Source organism: Corticium candelabrum, chromosome 13 (genome assembly GCF_963422355.1).
Source record: "Corticium candelabrum chromosome 13, ooCorCand1.1, whole genome shotgun sequence".
NCBI lineage: Eukaryota > Metazoa > Porifera > Homoscleromorpha > Homosclerophorida > Plakinidae > Corticium > Corticium candelabrum.
The window spans coordinates 2,234,240-2,253,758 of record NC_085097.1 but is presented as its reverse complement, the minus strand read 5'-3'; the positions used below and the strand labels follow the sequence as shown (position 1 = coordinate 2,253,758).

At 39.9% G+C, this 19,519-nt stretch overlaps 1 protein-coding gene across 1 annotated transcript; it reads right to left on the bottom strand.

The window, feature by feature from the left end:
- Nucleotides 1-4,203: 4,203 nt before the first annotated feature.
- Nucleotides 4,204-17,575, bottom strand: LOC134189247 (uncharacterized). Its single transcript, XM_062657487.1, has 13 exons — nucleotides 16,239-17,575; nucleotides 15,578-15,642; nucleotides 15,412-15,504; nucleotides 15,249-15,353; nucleotides 15,093-15,176; nucleotides 14,950-15,015; nucleotides 14,703-14,889; nucleotides 14,576-14,635; nucleotides 11,767-11,921; nucleotides 11,226-11,345; nucleotides 5,115-5,216; nucleotides 4,955-5,053; nucleotides 4,204-4,371 (listed from the first exon to the last, which is right to left on the bottom strand). Exons 1-13 carry the CDS (start codon nucleotides 16,855-16,857, stop codon nucleotides 4,204-4,206), a joined length of 1,923 nt encoding a protein of 640 aa, XP_062513471.1. The 5' UTR covers nucleotides 16,858-17,575.
- Between the last annotated feature and the right edge of the window lie 1,944 nt (nucleotides 17,576-19,519).

The window sequence follows — 19,519 nt, the reverse complement described above, 5'->3', positions numbered from 1 at the left end:
AGAAGTTGGAAACTATATATGCACAAGTAGAGGAATTCGTGTCAGTTCTGGCTGGAAGTGAGATGTTTATCTCATGTACTGCACGAGGCATGACACAAAGACAAGAGATATATTTAGTAGAGCTATTGAGAAACTATAAGCCAATGGTCACCTCAGCGCATTCAATATTAATTCCTCAGTCTAACAAAATGCTGAGGATTCGAGTGGTAAATAGTAATAGCTAATCAGAGGCCCTTTGAAAGAGAGAATTTGTTGCTACTTTAGATCCTGATGTGTATGTTGCGTATGTGGGGAGAAGCATGGGGCGAGGCAGAAAGTAATGGGTTATAAGGTCATAGAAGACTCAAAAGAAGAAGAGCGCAAGGCGAAAGGAACTAGTAGTGATGCGAAAATATGAAACTGTCACGTGGAGACCAGGACAGCCATTGCCTGCGGCACTGAACACAAGTTGGATAAAACAGGGGACAAAGCCTTAAGATGAGTAAGCCACGTCCATTATCAAGGCAGAAATGGTGGAGGTTTGGAAGGAGAAAGAAGATATGCTTCAGCAAGTTCTTAATAGAGACCTCTAGTAGCCCATGCAGCCCTAATTCTGTGCGCTAGGAGAAGGAATGGTCAGTTGTGACTAGCGATAGATAATAGAGGTCTGGATGAGCAGATATTTTCAAATTCAGCTCATCCAATATCATTGATAGAAGATTTGTTGGACAGATTGGGCAATGAAGGTTTCTTCTATAGACTACCCTATAATTTGAAATTGGGATATCATCCTATGCCTATTACAGACAAAGAAAAAGAAGAAATGACAGCATTTGTGGTTCCATGGGCCAGTACAAATGGAAAGCTGCTCGTTTGGCCTGTCAGAAGCCCCATCAACATTTGAACAAATGGTGAGAATATTTTGGCTGATAGTCAATACAGGGAAGCATTATATATATGTTATCTAGATGATACCTTGATATGAGGTCAAGACTGCGAGGAGCACATGAATTGTTTGCCAGTTGTTTTATACAAGATTAAGACAGTAGCAGTGGTACTGTCTCCATTATACAAGTTCAAGACAGCAGCAGTGGTACTGCCTCCAAGCAATAGTATTTTGGAAGCTAGACAAATTGAATACTGGGGTTATGTAATAGAAGCAGGAGAGGTAAAATTTATGAACGGGTAGAAAATTTTAAGGAAGCTGAAACGACCAACAACCTTAATGAAGTTGAGAAAAGCTTTTGGAGCATTTGCTTATGAGCAGAAATGGATTCCGGGGATGGCAAAAATAGCGAAACCATTGTACGGAGCTTTTGAAAAGAATAGAAGACAGAGACTGACATGGACAGAAGAAATGAATGAAGTATGCACAACATTGAAAGATAGAGCAAAAAACTTGATACCTTTGAATATTGCAGACTTTTAGAAAAAGTTTGATATAGTCACATATGCTAGTAATATAGCAACTGATGCAATGTTGGCAAACAAAGAAGACAATCAACTGAACAGTCAACTGAAAACCACTAGCTTTTTTTCACCATAAACTTACTTCTGCAGAGAAACGATATCGCAAAACAGATAAAGAACTCTTGGCGTCTGTCTTGGCAATTAGGAAAATTACAGTGTATCTGGCCAAGCTATTTGATTTGATTACAGATCACAATGCATTATCATGGTTACAGACACTGCACATGACCGACGAACGAGGACGACATGAACGATGGCTAGAATTATTTTACAACAATATGATCTCAATGTCACAGAAGGCAAATCAAAGACAAAGAGAAAAGACTACGGCAGACAATTTATTTTGAGTGGCAGTCAATGGTCGTTTAATTGCAGCTGTACAACAAGGGTCTGATGCCGGTTTGAAAGAGGAGACGAGAGAGTTATTGGAGTTGGACACTATCCGATAACAGCCGCATAAGAAGTTTGAAATAGAGCAAGTTAACAAAGCAATCCACAAGAATAGCACAATTGATAAGGATTGGCACATTAGTGACCCGAGAAAAGCTTATTCCAACTAGGGAACGAGTACAGTTGAGTGAGATGGGATATTGAGATTTGTGAATTACAGTGGTAGACCAACAAGAAATCAGAAATTGGGTATTAAACAGCTTTCCCGGCAATACCAAAATCTTTGAGAAGACGCTTTTTGTTTTTAGTAAAAAATTCGCTCTTGTCAGGTCATATGGGACAAGCAAAAACATGAGAAAGAGCTTTTAGAGTAGCTTGGTGGCCTGGTATGAAAAAGGATGTGAAGACATATGTACAAGGATGTGATGAGTGTCAGTTTCACAATCAAACAAAATTTTCTGGTACAGCTTCATTACGCAATGCAGATCTTCCAAGACATCCTTTGGACAAGGATGAAATAGAGTTCCGAGGCCCTTTTCCCAATTCCATTCCAGATTGAATGGAGTACACATGGGCTATCCAAGACGTATTCAGCAGCTATTGTATTTTGATACCAACAAGAGATGGTAAAGCAGAGACTGCTGCACAAGTATTTCAAGAGAGATGGGTGTGTCAGTTTGGAATTCCTCTTATGGTACAGTCAGATAGATCTACTCATTTCACAGCAATGGTTTTCAATGAGTCTCGTACGGCTTTAGGGAATAAAAGAAAATTAAGTTCAGCAAATCACCCACAATATCAAGGCCAGGTTGAGCGACAGAATCAGCTGGTGGAAAATATTCGTTGTGTGATAGATGAGGAGCCGTTTTCGTGGCCTAGAGCAGTAGATGGAGTGCAGTTTGCTGATAATACCGCAGTCAATGCTACCACTGGATAGACTCCTCATGAGATATTGTTTGGTCAGACATCATGACGTCTACAGACAGTGCTAGCAAGACAGCTATTACCATCAGGAAGCTTGTCAGAAGAGGATTAGAAAATTAACGAGACAGACCAGTTGCGGTAAATACGATTCCAAAAATGGCCAAAAAATATTAAGAAGTGAAAGAGAAGGTGGATTGCACATTGTCAACAAAAACGGAAGGTACGAGCTATAGAACGAGGTTCCATACAAAGAGGGCCAAGTGGCACAAAGGAAGTTATCATCAGCTGAAAGGAGACTAAAACTTTCACCCAACTTTAGCACCAGATATGTGATAAAATTGACACAAAATGAGTGTCGTGAAATGGAAGGCACAAACCCAAAAGCCATTCAAAGGCAGTCTAGCGACCTAGAATTAGCTCATGAAGCAACATTATCACGGGAGAAGAATGTAATGGATCAGAGAAGGACGGACGGTCAATTGGAAAGGAGACTATTATGGAACAATATCACAGCAGTGAGAGCAGCATGTAGAACATACAAGATGGATCTTTGCAATGAGACAAAGGCGTCATGAAAGACATCTCAAACCAGAATCATATGCTAAATGATATAGAAATGTTGAATATCAGTACACATATGATAATTATTACTTTCAATTACATGGTGTATCCAATTTTGTAGAGGGAGGGGTGTCATGAGTAGTGTTGCGCATGCGCGTAGGCTGTATATAAGTTGGTTTCCGAAATACAGGTTAAGTCCTGAGTTGTGTTACCGAAGTCTAGTCTATGCTTAGAAAGTCATCACACAAAAGGGTTTTTTTGACTAGGCAAGAGTCTAAACCATGGCAGTGTAGTCTATTCAATCATTATGCGCTAATTCAGCATCAGGTCATTCAGGCGTGTCAGCAATATATAAAAAACATAACAGTTAAACTGCACTGCCAAAAGACCAAAAAACCAAAAACACTCCAAAAAGTAACGGCCAATTGAATAAACCTAAAAACAATACGTGGTATCCCACATTTAACGGCAGGGAGCTCTTATTAAAACATTTTGGTACCACTTGCCTTTGTATGGTGTGATTAAGTAACAGAGTAGACGCCGTGGAATTCCCTGAAGGATTGCAGATGAAAGAATCTGATTTGCTGATAGCCATATTTCTCAATCTGTTTGGCTGTTTCCTTCACAAATAAATTTTCAGTGGCAACTGTTATCATGCATCAGTTACAAATGCTACAAACTGTAACTACCAGTGGTGTTTTGCTTTGTCTGCAAAAGGGGGAATTCCATGGCTTCTGCACTATTCCCTAACCACACCGTACCAATTTGCATAGTACCAAAATGTTCTAATAAGAGCGTTGCTGTTAACTTAAATGCAGGGTATTACGGGATAAAAAAGATAAAAATGAAGAAAGCAAAAATAGTTTTAAAATACAAAGCTTAATACAGGCAACAAGTATCCTGCAAATAAATAAAAATAATAAAGCTGAAAAGAGCATCAAGCTTTACCTTGTCTTTTACATTTATGTCACATCCTTTCTCTTTCAGCAATTTGATTGTTAAATAATCATCTCTCGTACAGGCAAAATGTAATGCTGTCCAGCCATTCTAAATATATAAAGAATGATATCAGAAAAATGTATATAGTAAGAAGGAAACATCTGTTCTTAAATATTTTTTAGCATTTTGGAATGATTTCTAATAAAAATTGTACAAAAGCCACATTTCCTTCCCTACATACAACTTTGCAAATATAGCGGTGTTGTGTTGAGTACCTTCACCATATGTAAAGCACCAACAAATTACAGTTAGATTCAAACGCTTAATGCAGAAGTTGAATATTTCCTGTACAATCTTTAGATTTTAGAAGAACTCTCAATCAAGAGAAGAAGAGACAATCAAATAGTACATGCAATTGAGCTATTTCCTGCAAATTTTAATGAGTACTTGAATTCAAATCGTTGATGTCCAAATTCTGAGAAAATAACTTATTTAATCCTCAGTGATATGCATTGAATGTCTTTGCAGCATTATCTACACACGAGGAAGACAGAGTTCTACTTTAACAACCTCGTAATCACTTAACTATGATTCCAGTTTACATTTTGTAAGGATGGCAATGAATGCAAAACAAGCATATAAAAACACAAAACAAGCATATAAAAACATAACACATGTAAAAAAGGATAACCTTGTTTTGATCATCAAGTGTCATTCCCTTTTGTATCAGCCATTCAACAGTTGATATATTATATCCAGTGCAAGCATAATGTAGCGCTGTTTGGTTTGCCTGAACATCAAGTACATGCAGATAACGTGACTAAATCAACAGTTTTTATTGCTATTCATACCAAATCTTTCATGTGCAACGATTGTGCATCCATTTCATATAGAAATTCCAAAACACTTACGTTCCCGGCAGCACTTGCCAATAGAAATGGTGACACATGATCCTGCAGTACACAAATAGCTAGAGAACATTATGACAGTCACTTAAAATAAACACCTTTGTCAAAACTTATCTTACAATAGCAAACTCACAATTCTTGACTTTTCTGACTACAACGTCCTGCAAGCATTATGTGTTCATCATAATTCATTAATCAAGAAAACAGTCATTTGTTCAAATATTCAGTCACATATTCACCATTTTGTATGAGAACAAACTTTCTGCTATCAGGCTGTGAGCTTAGCAGTTATAAAGATAGATTTCTGTTTTGCACGTTTGTTCATTTACCTGTATGTCAAATGTTCACAATTAATTTATTTGTGTATGCATGTCCAACCAGTTCTATCTCTAGCTCCATGTCATACATTCAAAATCCACATGAAGCTACCAACTTTCCTGTCCCTCAATCTTTATGACTCTCGATTCATTTACTTTTACTAATTCATTTTTCTGAAATTTGTATATGACTCTGTTACTCATCACATGCACACATGCATCGGATATTTTCTCCATGTGCTTGTCTCTTGTGTCCTGATTGTCCATCAACGTGCTTGTTGCCAAAAATTAATGAGACCTCCAAAGGGTAAATGAAACCACTCCTTGGGACAATGCCTCAGTGAGCAATCAACAGAGCATTCAAAGATCAGTAAAATAAATATAGATGGAGCAGCTAAAATACTATATACTTCTACTGAAAATGTATATGGAAGGTCCACTGAGAAAACGTCTCTTCCTACACGAAAAAAGCCGATTTTGCCATTAATATATATATATATATATATATATATATATATATATATATATACACATCAAAAAAAGTAGATACGGAAGTAACGTATACCCACTGATAAAAGACTAACAACTAAAGAACAAAGCTGAACATACACAAATCAAAATCCAAGATAATCACTTCTTACACATAGAAGCCCGTGTTCTGCTACTATAACATCTGCTATGGAAGTAGATACGGCACATGTACGCACACAGACACACACACACCACATGCACGCACACAGACACATGCATGCACACGCACGCACGCACACACACACACATACACACACACACACACACACACACACACACACACACACACACACACACACACACACACACACACACACACACACACACACACACACACACACACACACACACACACACACACACACACACACACACACACACACACACACACACACACACACACACACACACACACACACACACACACACACACACACACACACACACACACACACACACACACACACACACACACACACAACTAAACTAAACTAAAGTAAATGTTGGGAGTTGCCAGATACTGGCCACACACCCCAAATACCAGCTAGGCTTCTGGGCTGTACTCAGGAAAACTCTGGGCCTGTGCTAGCAATCTCCTGGAGCCAGGCCAGGTACTCAAAGTCACAGGAGTACCGGCTTGTGAAGCCAAGTGTGGTGTGAGCACCTGAAGTCTCACTGCACACTAGTTGCTGCATTATGTCATGTTACAGCTGATAGCTGCTAGGTCCTCCAGTCAAGGAAGGACCAGGTACTCATATATACTAGATCCTGAGTCAAGAGAGGCAATGGTGTCTGAGTTTCTTGCCCAGGGCAATTATGGCATACCTCGCCATTACTGGAACTTGAACTTACAACCTTGCAAGGTCCCGGATGTACACACTCTATTGAATGACACTCTAACCAAAGGAGCTATAGGTCGCTATCATTGTGACTTGAACTTGCAAGTTTCCAGATGTACGCGATATATTGCATAACTTTCTAAGCAACGCTGAGCTATATCACACACATGCGCGTGCATGGACACCCCCACACATACACCCATGCACACATGCACGCACACACACATGCACGCACGCACACATGCACGCATGCACACATGCACGCACGCACACACGCATGCATACATACAAGCAGACAGCCAGCCAGCCAGCCAGCCAGCCAGACACACACACACACACACACACACACACACACACACACACACACACACACACACACACACACACACACACACACACACACACACACACACACACACACACACACACACAGACACACACACACACACACACACACACACACAGACACACACACAAGATACACTGAAACCAGGAATTGTGTCACATTCGGCCGTGCATGAGTGGGTCAAAGTTGATCGTTGCAATGCAGACAATACTTCAACCGAGATTTGTCATATTCAACGACTCAACTATCATCATACGTTTGTACACTGTAAATTCAGAACATATCACAACCATCCAATGTTCACAAATATAAGAAGCAATTCTCAATTGTTAAAACAAAATTTGCTAAACATGTTCACTGGTTCACGCACATCAAAATATGTCAGTGCATATATGCCATTTCGTACAGTAAACATAATACATACAACCAGCAATGACATAAACTTGCTTGTTCAAGGCTGTTAAAAAATTGCCGCAACTACAAGAAAGACGTTGAGTGAAGAAAGTAAAGAAAACAGAGTTACTGTTTAGAATGTGACATCATTTTAATGAAACAACAGGAGGTAGAAGAAACCACTAGATTAAAAATTTGCTACTATTTATTGAAAAAAGTGCAGTTTACACTTTCTGTAAAGTCTAAAGTTTGCCCTCTCTGCTGCTATGATGCGAAACAGCAAGTGTAAAACTTTAAAGCAGGTTAATAGAGGAAAGCCACTGGATGAAGTAAATATATATCTGACCAAGAAAAGAAGACGCTGTCTGTCTGTCTGTCTGTCTGCTATCTGTCTGTTTGTCTGTCTATATGTTTGTTTTTCTATGTCTGTCTACTTGTCTGCCTTTCTCACTTCTATCTGTCTCTTTTATAAGCATATCCCTTTGAAAACAAGAAACGTAAATAACTGTAAATTAAAAAAGGCAACAGTAAATCCCTGTGGGGTAGATATGACAAATATAACATAAAACAGATGACAAGCTCGTGTTCTATGAGAAATAATGCATCAAGAAAAAAGCTAGCTACATTGCCAAAAGTGATGACATATGAGTTCAATCAATGACTATCATACTGTAGTTACACATATAGGCATAGGAATCGGGTGAACTGGGAGCACATACTGCCTCAACTTTTCCTGCTGTCAAATGACCTGCTATTATTTAAGAATGACAGGTATAGAAACTGAATACACTAACATGACATAAATTAGTAATGCACTAATTTTGGTTTCCTGTTTTTAGCAGTGTGGCATTCACATATACACGATTAATTAAGAAAAAATACATTTTCCTTGTTGTTCAGAGACAAGCCCTCTTAATCAAATGTGTGCCTCTCAACCAAATCTAAAATTTTTTGGTTCCTATATAAATACTAGAATTTTAAAAAAATTTCCCTGAAAAAAGAAATAGATGTAGGGATTGTATAAAAAGTAATAGAAACAAGATCCATAGATAATATGAACCAAAGCCAGACATCATTAGTGAATCCTTCCAACCCAATAAAAGTAAAATGTAGGGAATGTTGTTGGAAGGATTCACTAATGATGTCTGGCTTTGGTTCATATTATCTATAGATCTTGTTTCTATTACTTTTTATACAATCCCTACATCTATTTATTTTTTTCAGGAAAATATTTTTTAAAATTCTAGTTTGGTAAGTTTTTAGGAGTGGGAAAGCACAGCCTACTCCATTAATTAAACAAAGATTTTATAACCTAATAAAAATACACATTTTCTAAACCATACTTGGTCTACATGTATAGTCTCATATTTCGAGCATGTGGATCTTAGGTTTACAGTGTACTTGCAAATGTTTTAAGAGCTATGCAGTGTTTGTGTATAGGTGGTTTGAATCAGACGTTACATTTAGTTGCAATAATACCACTAGTAAGTATGAAGCTGTGTTCTACTTGCTTCAGAGCTACGAGCATACATGCATGTAGTTGTGTGTGTGTGTGTGTGTGTGTGTGTGTGTGTGTGTGTGTGTGTGTTTGTGTGGTGTGTGTAGATTGAAGAAGGAATTTATGCAGATGATTAGCCGTTAGATCTCCTGGTTGTCTACAACAATTTCTAGATGCATTCTTGCATAATTTAAAATTTGTGTCCGTTGGGTATGAGTATTAGCGTTTAAACAACTAAAGTTCTTGGTGTGGGCAACAAAGCAAGCTCGCATTTCCATTGATGGTCATGCATCACGTTACAGAATGTTGATGAGTTTGTTATCTAGACCACTTAATTGAAAACACAAGATTCGGCCAGATAGACTTGTCGCTACTATGAGAATTGACATGCTAGTTTCAGTAGCGTCACCTTTTTCTTCGTCATCATTGTTGGCCAGGTGTCATTTAAGGCTACACGCACACGCTGACATTTGCGCATGTGCACGTGACCGAACGTGTGTGTACGCACGTGCCGAGTGTCTTGAACAAAAGCTCGACTTCTACACGCGACCGGCTTGTACACAGTACAAGGTCTTCGATTTGCGGGAGTTTGGTCTTAAATATAATACGGTAGCACTAGATGACTGCAAAATTATTATCGTAGGCCACACCTCTAGGCTCGTAACAAACGTCACATTCCAAGCGCTGCAAAGTCGACATTTTTTATGGAAGCGAGTCGAATTAATTTGCTTTTACCAAAATTCAAATGCTTGAAGGCATTGGTGTTCCAACTATGGCAAGAAGAGGTATATCGCATCTGCGATTGTTCAACGTCATCTTCTAATTAATTAATTAATTAATTATACACACTTCTTGCGTTTGCTCGTGCGATTCAAGAGCGCGATTCTTTGCCTAACTGTAGGCTTTCAGGTTTTTCAACCACAAAACGTGTCAAGAATTCTTGTCGACTTGTTATACACGTGTACCCTAGACTGCTTCAAGCAACATAGCAAGAGCTTGTGATTGGCTGGCTGGCTATTGTTTGTTAACAATGGCTTACAACAATTGCGGTTGAACGTAAGTAGGGTAGCTGGTTCAAATCCATTCTAGAAATCTTTTTTCTTACATGTTTCTTTTTTCTATCATCAAAAGAATACAGGTCGGCTTATTCTACATCGTTTCCCAATGTTTTAGCTTTAGATATGCCGTAGTCAAGAAGTTATGCGTGGAGGAGGAGGAGGAGGAGGAGGAGGAGGAGGAGGAGGAGGAGGAGGAGGAGGAGGAGGAGGAGGAGGGGGGAGGGGGAGGAGGAGGAGGAGGAGGAGGAGGAGGAGGAGGAGGAGGAGGAGGAGGAGGAGGAGGAGGAGGAGGAGGAGGAGGAGGGGGAGGGGGAGGAGGAGGAGGAGGAGGAGGAGGGGGAGGAGGAGGGGGAGGAGGAGGAGGAGGAGGAGGAGGAGGAGGAGGAGGAGGAGGAGGAGGAGGAGGAGGAGGAGGAGGAGGAGGAGGAGGAGGAGGAGGAGGAGGAGGGAGGAGGAGGAGGAGGAGGAGGAGGAGGAGGAGGAGGAGGAGGAGGAGAGGAGAAGAGGAGGGGGAGGGGGAGGAGGAGGAGGAGGAGGAGGAGGAGAAGAAGAAGAAGAAGAAGAAGAAGAAGAAGAAGAAGAAGAAGAAGAAGAAGAAGAAGAAGAAGAAGAAGAAGAAGAAGAGAAGACAAAATCCAGCAAAAACTCCGAAATTGACGAGCGATTTTCTCCTTCTGAAGACAAGCTGAGATCAATTCAGAAGTAGTCAAGCGTAGTTGAACTTGTAAGGTTTCTATCTGTCGTTTTCAAGATATTTAACCGCATTTTAAGGTGATTTCTGAAGGTCTAAAATATGACCACGCCCACACAACCTGGTCAATCCCTACATACAGGGTAATACCGTACCCTGTGATAAGCTATGACACAGATTGTATCACAGTACTATGGTGTCCATATGTTCAATAAAAATTTTAGACTTCCTGCATTAAAACAACATAGTTGCAATGACACAAAACATAGAAAAAGGCCCTTGAAACTAGATAAATATGATAATCACACACTATTAGAGAAAGCAAATTGTTTATGCATTACCAACGAACAAGTTTATATACTGTCAATTTGATTCACTTACTTTACTAGAAGTTTGCTTGAGAACATTAGGATCTGCCTTAGCCATGACCTTGATTAGCTCTAACTGATTCTCCCAACATGAGAAATGAATGGGAAAATACTCATCGACATATAGATTAAGCTAAACAGACGAAGTGAAAATCAATAAATCAAGCAATAAACAAACAGAAACTATATTAAAAATATGTATTGAATCAATGATCACGATCAACATGCAATAGGTTAACAGATACAGTCTAGCAAAATGAAATCTAATATGTTGATAAGTTGAGACTGTGAGGCACAACCATCACATATGCACGAATCAAGAGGATAACAACATCATAAAGACATTATCGTATTCACATAAGAGTGACGACAGCATGCAGTGTGGGCTATACAGTCACACGTACACAATATCATTTAGTTGGGCGTGGCAATATATGATAAGCAACAACGAAACTTCTGGTTAATGAACGATAACAAAGTAAAGTCCAGGGTATATTGTAACATATTAATAACAGAACAAACGTTACAAATTTTCAAGACCACAGAATTCTCACCATATAAAGAATAAGAAAATGCGGAAAAGGATTCAGAGGGGGCTTCCAACTTGGAATTGGTGAAAAGAGTACAGCTGTTGGGTGGTGCCGAGACAAATACTGTTGTAGCTCAGCTGCCTTATTTCTCCTCAATAAGTTTAACATCATGTCGTCCTCTGGACCACGAGACAAATGCAATCAGACCAATCAGAATGAGGTTAACAAGGTTACAAAGTTTATTCAAAATGTTATGTTAGAATCCCTGTCTCAAAACAGAAAGCAAACAAAACACAGAATATTATTGTTGTATAAATATATGCTACAGCTAGGGTTGCACCTCCATTAATGTAAGAATATAAGAATGACTGTAGAAATTACGTTTAATGCTATCATGCGTGAACAGCGGTGTCCAAGTTTCTATAAGGCTCCTGCCTTGGTGTAGCACCAGGAATGCATTCTGGTGCCCAATGGAAATGACACCTACACGTGGACTCACCAGGTTTGGGGGCTAGCTAGCTACTTACCTGCATAGTACATATACATGCAGTGCGTACATACTTACAGCAAACATACATACTCATGTATGTATGTATCATCATGACACAAACATGCATGCATGCTTGCAGACAAACAGGTAGGCAGGCACAAACACATGGCAGTCTGCCTGAGTAGCTTAAAGCCTTGGTGCCAAATCTTGGTGCCCAAGACCAGCTTCTGGTGCCACCTGTAGCACCATAGCGCCAGTTGGCCACCCCTGCGTGAAACAATACCGATATATCTTTGTTTCAGCTAAAGGTAAGTTCAATTAACCTAAAATAATCCATGTAACGCTTAAGTTAATTAAGTAAGGATCGTACGTGTAGATGGCATCGTGTCAGACCATTCCATAGTATAGTTTGCTATGCAGTCGATCGCAGACGCCCCTCTACTCCGTCAAGTAATGACATATACGGGCCCAAAACCATTTCACAACCCGTATGTGATATCCAACCGATAGGATAGTGTGACGCAACATTAGCTAATGCTTAAGAAAGAGTTCTGGTCTCTCATTAGCTGGCTTTACACATGAAGACCCACACGGTAGAGAAACCGTACAGTTGCAGCGATTGCAGCAAGGCTTAAAAATCAGTGCCTCGCGTACTAGGGACGCGAGAGCAGACAGCGCCCACATAATGATCCACACTAGTCTCGCGTAGCCAGACCGTTTCTAAATACTTCCGATAGAAACTGTCCGGGCAGTAACTGAACTACGAATTGTGCCACGCCTCGCCCACGCACCCGCCGATCGATGGACATAATTCGATTTAGTTAATTAATGACACGCTAATGGCCTGTTGACTCTGGTAGTTAGGGAACGCTGTCTCCTCGTTCTGGTGGGCTGTCGGCCATTTGCTCGTCACTAGTGTAATGCAAGAGTACAATTGGGTGCCGTGCAACGTCTTCGCAGACATTCTACTGTAAACTCATCCGCCAAGTTGTATCGTTTAGATACTTTATTTGGCTATGCAGTCTAACACAACTCAACACAACTGCTAGTACTAATAACGTATTCTACGGCTACCGGCTTTCATTCAGATGACGAACATGTCCCGGATGCAGACCACCTCTAGCTAATACTCTACGTGTGTGTGTGTGTGTGTGTGTGTGTGTGTGTGTGTGTGTGTGTGTGTGTGTGTGTGTGTGTGTGTGTGTGTGGTGTGTGTGTCTGTGTGTGTCTGTGTCTGTAACAAAGAGAGGAAATGATGTTTGCCAACACTGTCACCTATTGAAAAGTTTCTATGCAGTCTCCACTTCTCTGTATTTGGAAACACTAAATCAATAATTATTGTTTTCAAGTTTCCAAATGGACCCAGCATACTGTCACTCTTCGAATTCAAATGACATAATCAAATACTAACATGCTCTAATATAATGCTACTCTAGGACACTACTGTATTACATTAGAACCACATGTCTTTCAGTTTCAGGAAATATAGTAACTTGAGTCAATTCGAAGCCAGGACTGTTGTTATTATTTGTTTGTCATTTTAGCTTTAGCATTGACTATTAATTGTATTAGCATATGCAAACTGATTGTGGGGAAGAAAAACAATGCGTTAGAAAAACTGTGGTAAATAAAGTTGTTATTCTAAATAATTTCAAATGATCTGTTTTTAGACATTTTTTCCACTGTCTTTTCAGTGAAAGGTCTGGTTGACAAGTGAGTTGCTGCGTCTGCTACTGGTTAGACTGTGAATCTACCCTTGCTGGTTCTAAGCTAAGCCAAGTCCTTGTGAAGCCATGCATTTAATAAGCTTTGTAAAAAATTAAAAATCAATTTACTATTAACCTACTTGTTGCTAAACTAACCTGTTGCAAATAATACAGCCCTGTCCACACTTGTAACTGGATCGCAATCTAATCGAGTTCCAATAGTAATAAATCCAATCATCAGGATGTGGTTTCGATCACGATATGTTAAATCCAATTAAAAATAGTGAGTGTTAATTATCTTCACATGTACACTATGAGTCAGTGTAGTCGGAACATCTAACCCTCCTCGTTTATCTTCGTTCTCTCTCACCATACGTCACTATATTAAAGCTTTTCACAAGCAAAGAACCCACACATACACATTGGTCATTAGTCACGTAATACAAAAAGGTGGTGAAGGTATCATTTTCAAAGTACAGTGTGGACGCTCGCTAAACCAATCAGATCACGATCCATTCTGGTCTACTGTGGACACGACTTCAAACTGCTATGTACAAATTATAGGTTGGCAATAAAATTCATGTTTATAATGCAGTATTTTTGCAATTGCATATAAACATACCGACCAACAACTAACCTGTTTTGTATCTTTGACTAAAATCAGAGACCTGAGTAACCTCTTTCTGTTTCAATTTTTCTAAAACATTCATTTTAATGTCAGCAGTCAAAACAACATTAAAGTTTGCAATCACTTCTATCCTTACCAAGGTCACTAGCTGTTTGCTCTGCAGCAGAATTTGCTTCTTCTTTCATTCCTATTTTTTCCTTGATTTTCTTTTCAGAATAGGTAGCAATTTGTAATTCCTTCTGCTCCTTGAGAAGAGTTAGACTAGTTGTTATTGCTTCCAATCTTTCTTGTAATGAGTAACTGTAAGCAGTTAACTCTTGCAACTAAACAAAACAATTCCATTACATAGCAAGTAATAAAAAGTGACAGGAAAGACGTTGTACTTGTGGTTTCTGTGGTAATCTCAACTCTATGTCCTTTCTAACACCTCTAATCTCATCAAGCTTGTGCTAACAAAAACGCATAAAGGATATTACGTACACTACAAATGACTTATACCACTGCTGAAGTGTATACTAAAACATACATATACATCACTTGCAACAGTCGTCTCTCTCACTTTCATTCTAGTAAAGCAAGCAGTAACCGAACCGTCACGTTCTGATATTTCCTACATGTTCATACAATGAGATGAGTATTTCAACTCGTTGGTTAATATATAAACAACATTCATTGCTATAACCTGCCGTGCAATGTCAGGTCTGTTGTTTCCAAGAGCATCCATCACTACAATGTTCTGTTTGTTCGTCTCTTCCAAGAGCTCTCTACGAAACGTTAGAACTTGTAGCTATACAAACAGATCTACATCATTCTAAATATTCACAACGACACACAGCACTGATCACCTGATTCTCAAACTTCTTTGGACGAAGATCATCACTTAAAGCATCAACAGTTGGAAACAAGCAATCCACCTGTTTCTCAATACATCTAGATTGCTGCACAAGTAATAAAAACAAAACTTAATATTTTAAATATATTTTGCAAACAAATCAGAACAAGAATATATACTGAAGCAATAGTTGACAATGACAACAACATCCTCTTGTTCAGCATCCATATTCTAATTGAGCTCCCTAAACAGAGCAGTCACAAAACGTTTCAACTGTAGTAATAAACTTGCAATGCAGGCACACACACACACACACACACACACACACACACACACACACACACACACACACAAACACACACACACACACAAACACACACACACACACACACACACACACACACACACACACACACACACACACACACACACACACACACACACACAGAGGTAACGCAAGGATCCTGTCCAACAAGGTCAATACCATCATCGGAAGACAGAAGCCATCAAGGCCAAACGCTTGTAATACAGTTACTGTTCGCCAGTTTGGCGTAGACTTTACATAAATTTTTCTGTTCCTTTTCTTGTAATTAGAACATAGAGTTATCGTAGTTTGCTTACCTGTAGTTATTTCACTTTAGCCTATATGTACGCTACCGTTTCTGAGAGAGAGAGAGAGAGAGAGAGAGAGAGACACGCAAGAACGCACGTACGTACACACACACACACACACACACACACACACACACACACACACACACACACACACACACACACACACACACACACACACACACACACACACACACACACACACACACACACACCAAACTTTCCTACCTTCCTTAGACATAACACCTTGAATCTTGATTCCTACATTTGTCAGTTGTATAGTAGGCAAACCACCTAACTTGAACTTGACAGCAACTAACTTCGGAAATGTTTGTTTCAATGTCTGATAAAATGTAATACATTGTGCTTCCACTGCTGGAGAAGATAGAAGTCTCACGTAGGCAATCATTTCAATACGAAAGAGAACAACAGCTGAACCATCAAGTACTTCTAGGTAATGAACTAGACCTTTTTTCACTTCGAGAAAACCAGCAATGTGTGAAATTAGCCGACTCTTGTACTTCGAAACTACACTTGGGGCGACATGATCCAGCTGAAATACAGCAAGCTTGTAATCTACGTCACCATAAAATGTAACCTTTTGACCAACTGATGGAAGGCAATAATAAAACATGACGTCATCTTCTAACATTTTAAAACATCGTTGACACATAGCTACAATAACATCCTCCCAAGGCTTGATACGCTCCTCGTCTTCCTTTAAATAGAAACGTTGCACTTCGAATCGTCTCATCAACACGCAGACTTTTAGACTTGGTTGAAAGAGATTCCATGTCTGGTGTTGTTTCCATACGACTTCGTTTTCTGGATGAGCTAATCTTGCCATGATCTTCAGATTCAACAGTCTGTTTGGTTGTGATTGGAGACTCACTGATATGGACCGGCAGCAAGGCCTCACTTGAAACTTTCAAAATTTTAGTAACAACATGCTTTTGTTTCTCCTCATTATTCAAAATTTTACAAAATGCTTCAAATGATCCTTTTCCCTTCTGTGGAAGAATTGTACTTACAAGCATGTCTGATCGATCTGCTTCGCTCATTGACTCTTGCTGTAGCTGTAAATATTCTTCTCGTGTAACTAAACCGTCTGCCCGAAGTTCATCCAAGAACAGACTAGGGCGCAGCTCCTTGATGAGGTCAGGATGACGAGGCTTCAGCTGGTCCCAGAGCGGCTCTGGCTGGTCCCAATGAGACCCCGCCTCTGACAGTGTACTAGCGGGTGTGGATGCTTCAAATTCATTAGTACCTGTCTGTTGTGGCGTTTTCTCTGCTTCTTCAGTAGAAGACTTGGGCATGATTTTCACCTGCAAAACTTCTTTTGCAATATGTGTTTGTCCTTGGACTTTCAGGAGGATTTGTCGAAAGCGATCGACAACATCGTCTCCCTTGTAAGGTAAGATTTCATATAACAATTTTCGAGAGCGGTCCTCCTCCGTCCAACAGGGAAGTCGCAAAGTATTGCAATCTTCAGCAGATATGAGGTCGCCAGCACGTAATTCTTCCAGCAGTGACGACGGTTTTAGCTTTTTCACAAGTTCCGGCAATTTGGGCGTAACAAATCGTTCCCAGTCGGTCTTTGACTCAGACGACATGTTGGGTGATCCAGCGTTTTCGTGTTATACGGGAACCGGGCACGACGCGCGAGAGGGTCTGGTACGAGGCTAGGTGATCACACGCGTAGCTACGAAATGGAAACGTTTGCAATTCAAGTGAAACGCAGAGCTCAAGCAGACATTACCTTGTCTCAAGTTGACATACACCAAACACTGTCAGCGAAACCTCACAAAACGAGTGCGATTTAAAATTCTAGTCTCGCGTGATGTCACGCCCATGCGGAGAGCTCGCATAGTCGCGTGAGTTACACGAGTCTAGAATCTAGAAGACAAGAAGCTTGCTACTTGACTAAATCATCACATTCTACGACAAGTTACATGCTTTGATTTCAGACAAAGAGCAATGAGTCCGACGGAGCTACGAGGAATCCTGGTAAGGCTCGTGCCTACCCCCACTATCCACAAGAAATAATTAGGTAATAATTACTTATAATATATACAAAGGCATTCACGCACATATACATGCATTAATTAAATTTTTAAACTATTAAAACATACATGTTGGCGGCTGAGACTTCGAATTCTAGATCTGCCGTTTGCATAGCAACCATACGTATCCCGCGGGGTGCACAAGATAATCAAAGCTGATTGTGCATGAAGCTAAAAAATAAAAGTTGTTGGACACTCGTATGGATGAGAGTTTCCAGGCAAAGCAGAAACGCTCTTGGCAAAGTTAGCAATTCAAATAGACTTGTTAGTAAGAATAGATCTGCATGGATGATGGGATTGCGGGTGGGCAATGGTCCATAGCCCGTCAATGATGAATTGTTCATATCACACCGGATATTGGTGCAGTCCGCCGACAGGGAAAACACAATACACTACCGCAGCTAGTACACACACGTACGTACGGCTATCCACATTACAAAATAAACAATTATATATTATACCTAGAAAATACACATCAATCGAGTGTTGGTCTGTCTGCCTGTCTATCATTCATATATACTCTATTTCTTACAAGAATTTCAAAGCAAAGTAGCTATAATTCCAAAAGTTCACTATTAATATTTTCTAGTCTCCTTGGCTAAGTTCATTACAAACAACTAAAGCAAAACTAGTCTAGGCCATTTGGCCCCAAACAACTGCATTACAGTAATTTACTCATCTGATCCTACCATGAACTTGCCAGTATATTACTTTCGAATAGCACTTTGCAATTATACTGCCAGTACTTCGAACTATTGGCTCTTGAGTAAACTTTTTGGTTTCCCACTCATCCATTGTCGTTTTGACATCTTATCCAACTAAGACCTCAATTGCTTCTGTACCCCATCGGCGTTAATGCTCTAAGACAAGTAGAACTGCACGAAATGTTTCTCCCAAGAAAGACATTCTTGACATATATTTTAAACATCCAACTATTATATATCACTGCAAAGCAAGTAACTAGAGTCTCACAATAGTAAGAAACGTAAGACTTGCAAACTACAACTAAAGCTAGACTCTACACACTGGCATAGCATGGTCCTCAAGTTTGGAGGGGTTGATTAAATCACACCGTAAAACCAATCCCCATGTTTACTTTTACTTCCAGAGCAGGAACGTCCGCCTTGGCCCAGGGAAAGTGGGGTAGGCATGCGCAGTGCTTCACCTGTCACTTTTCAAAATGGCTTCAGCTACAAATTAGTAGAATGCCATGGTTTTCCATCAAACGAATAGTTAATATGGTCGTCAACACACCACACTATTAATTAAGCAACTATAGGAAATATGGCGCTTCTGCTTGACATGCTACAAAGATTGGCCTACCCCACCTCTTCCACGCTCGCCAGCTGCAATCCTCAGGCACAAGGCACGCAAATCAGAAGAAATGATAACAACAATTGACCAACACGATGGTGACGACAGAATCCGGAGCTAGCTAGCAGCCAA

What these genes read in the sequence shown, in the direction of transcription:
- LOC134189247 (XM_062657487.1), bottom strand. Translation starts at nt 16,857, where the DNA reads ATGGCAAGATTAGCTCATCCAGAAAACGAAGTCGTATGGAAACAACAC. An exon ending in CATTGTCAACTATTGCTTCA is followed by an intron (nt 15,505 to 15,577) that starts GTATATATTCTT and finishes TTACTTGTGCAG; the next exon opens with CAATCTAGATGTATTGAGAA. An exon ending in TCAAGCAAACTTCTAGTAAA is followed by an intron (nt 5,217 to 11,225) that starts GTAAGTGAATCA and finishes TGTGTACTGCAG; the next exon opens with GATCATGTGTCACCATTTCT.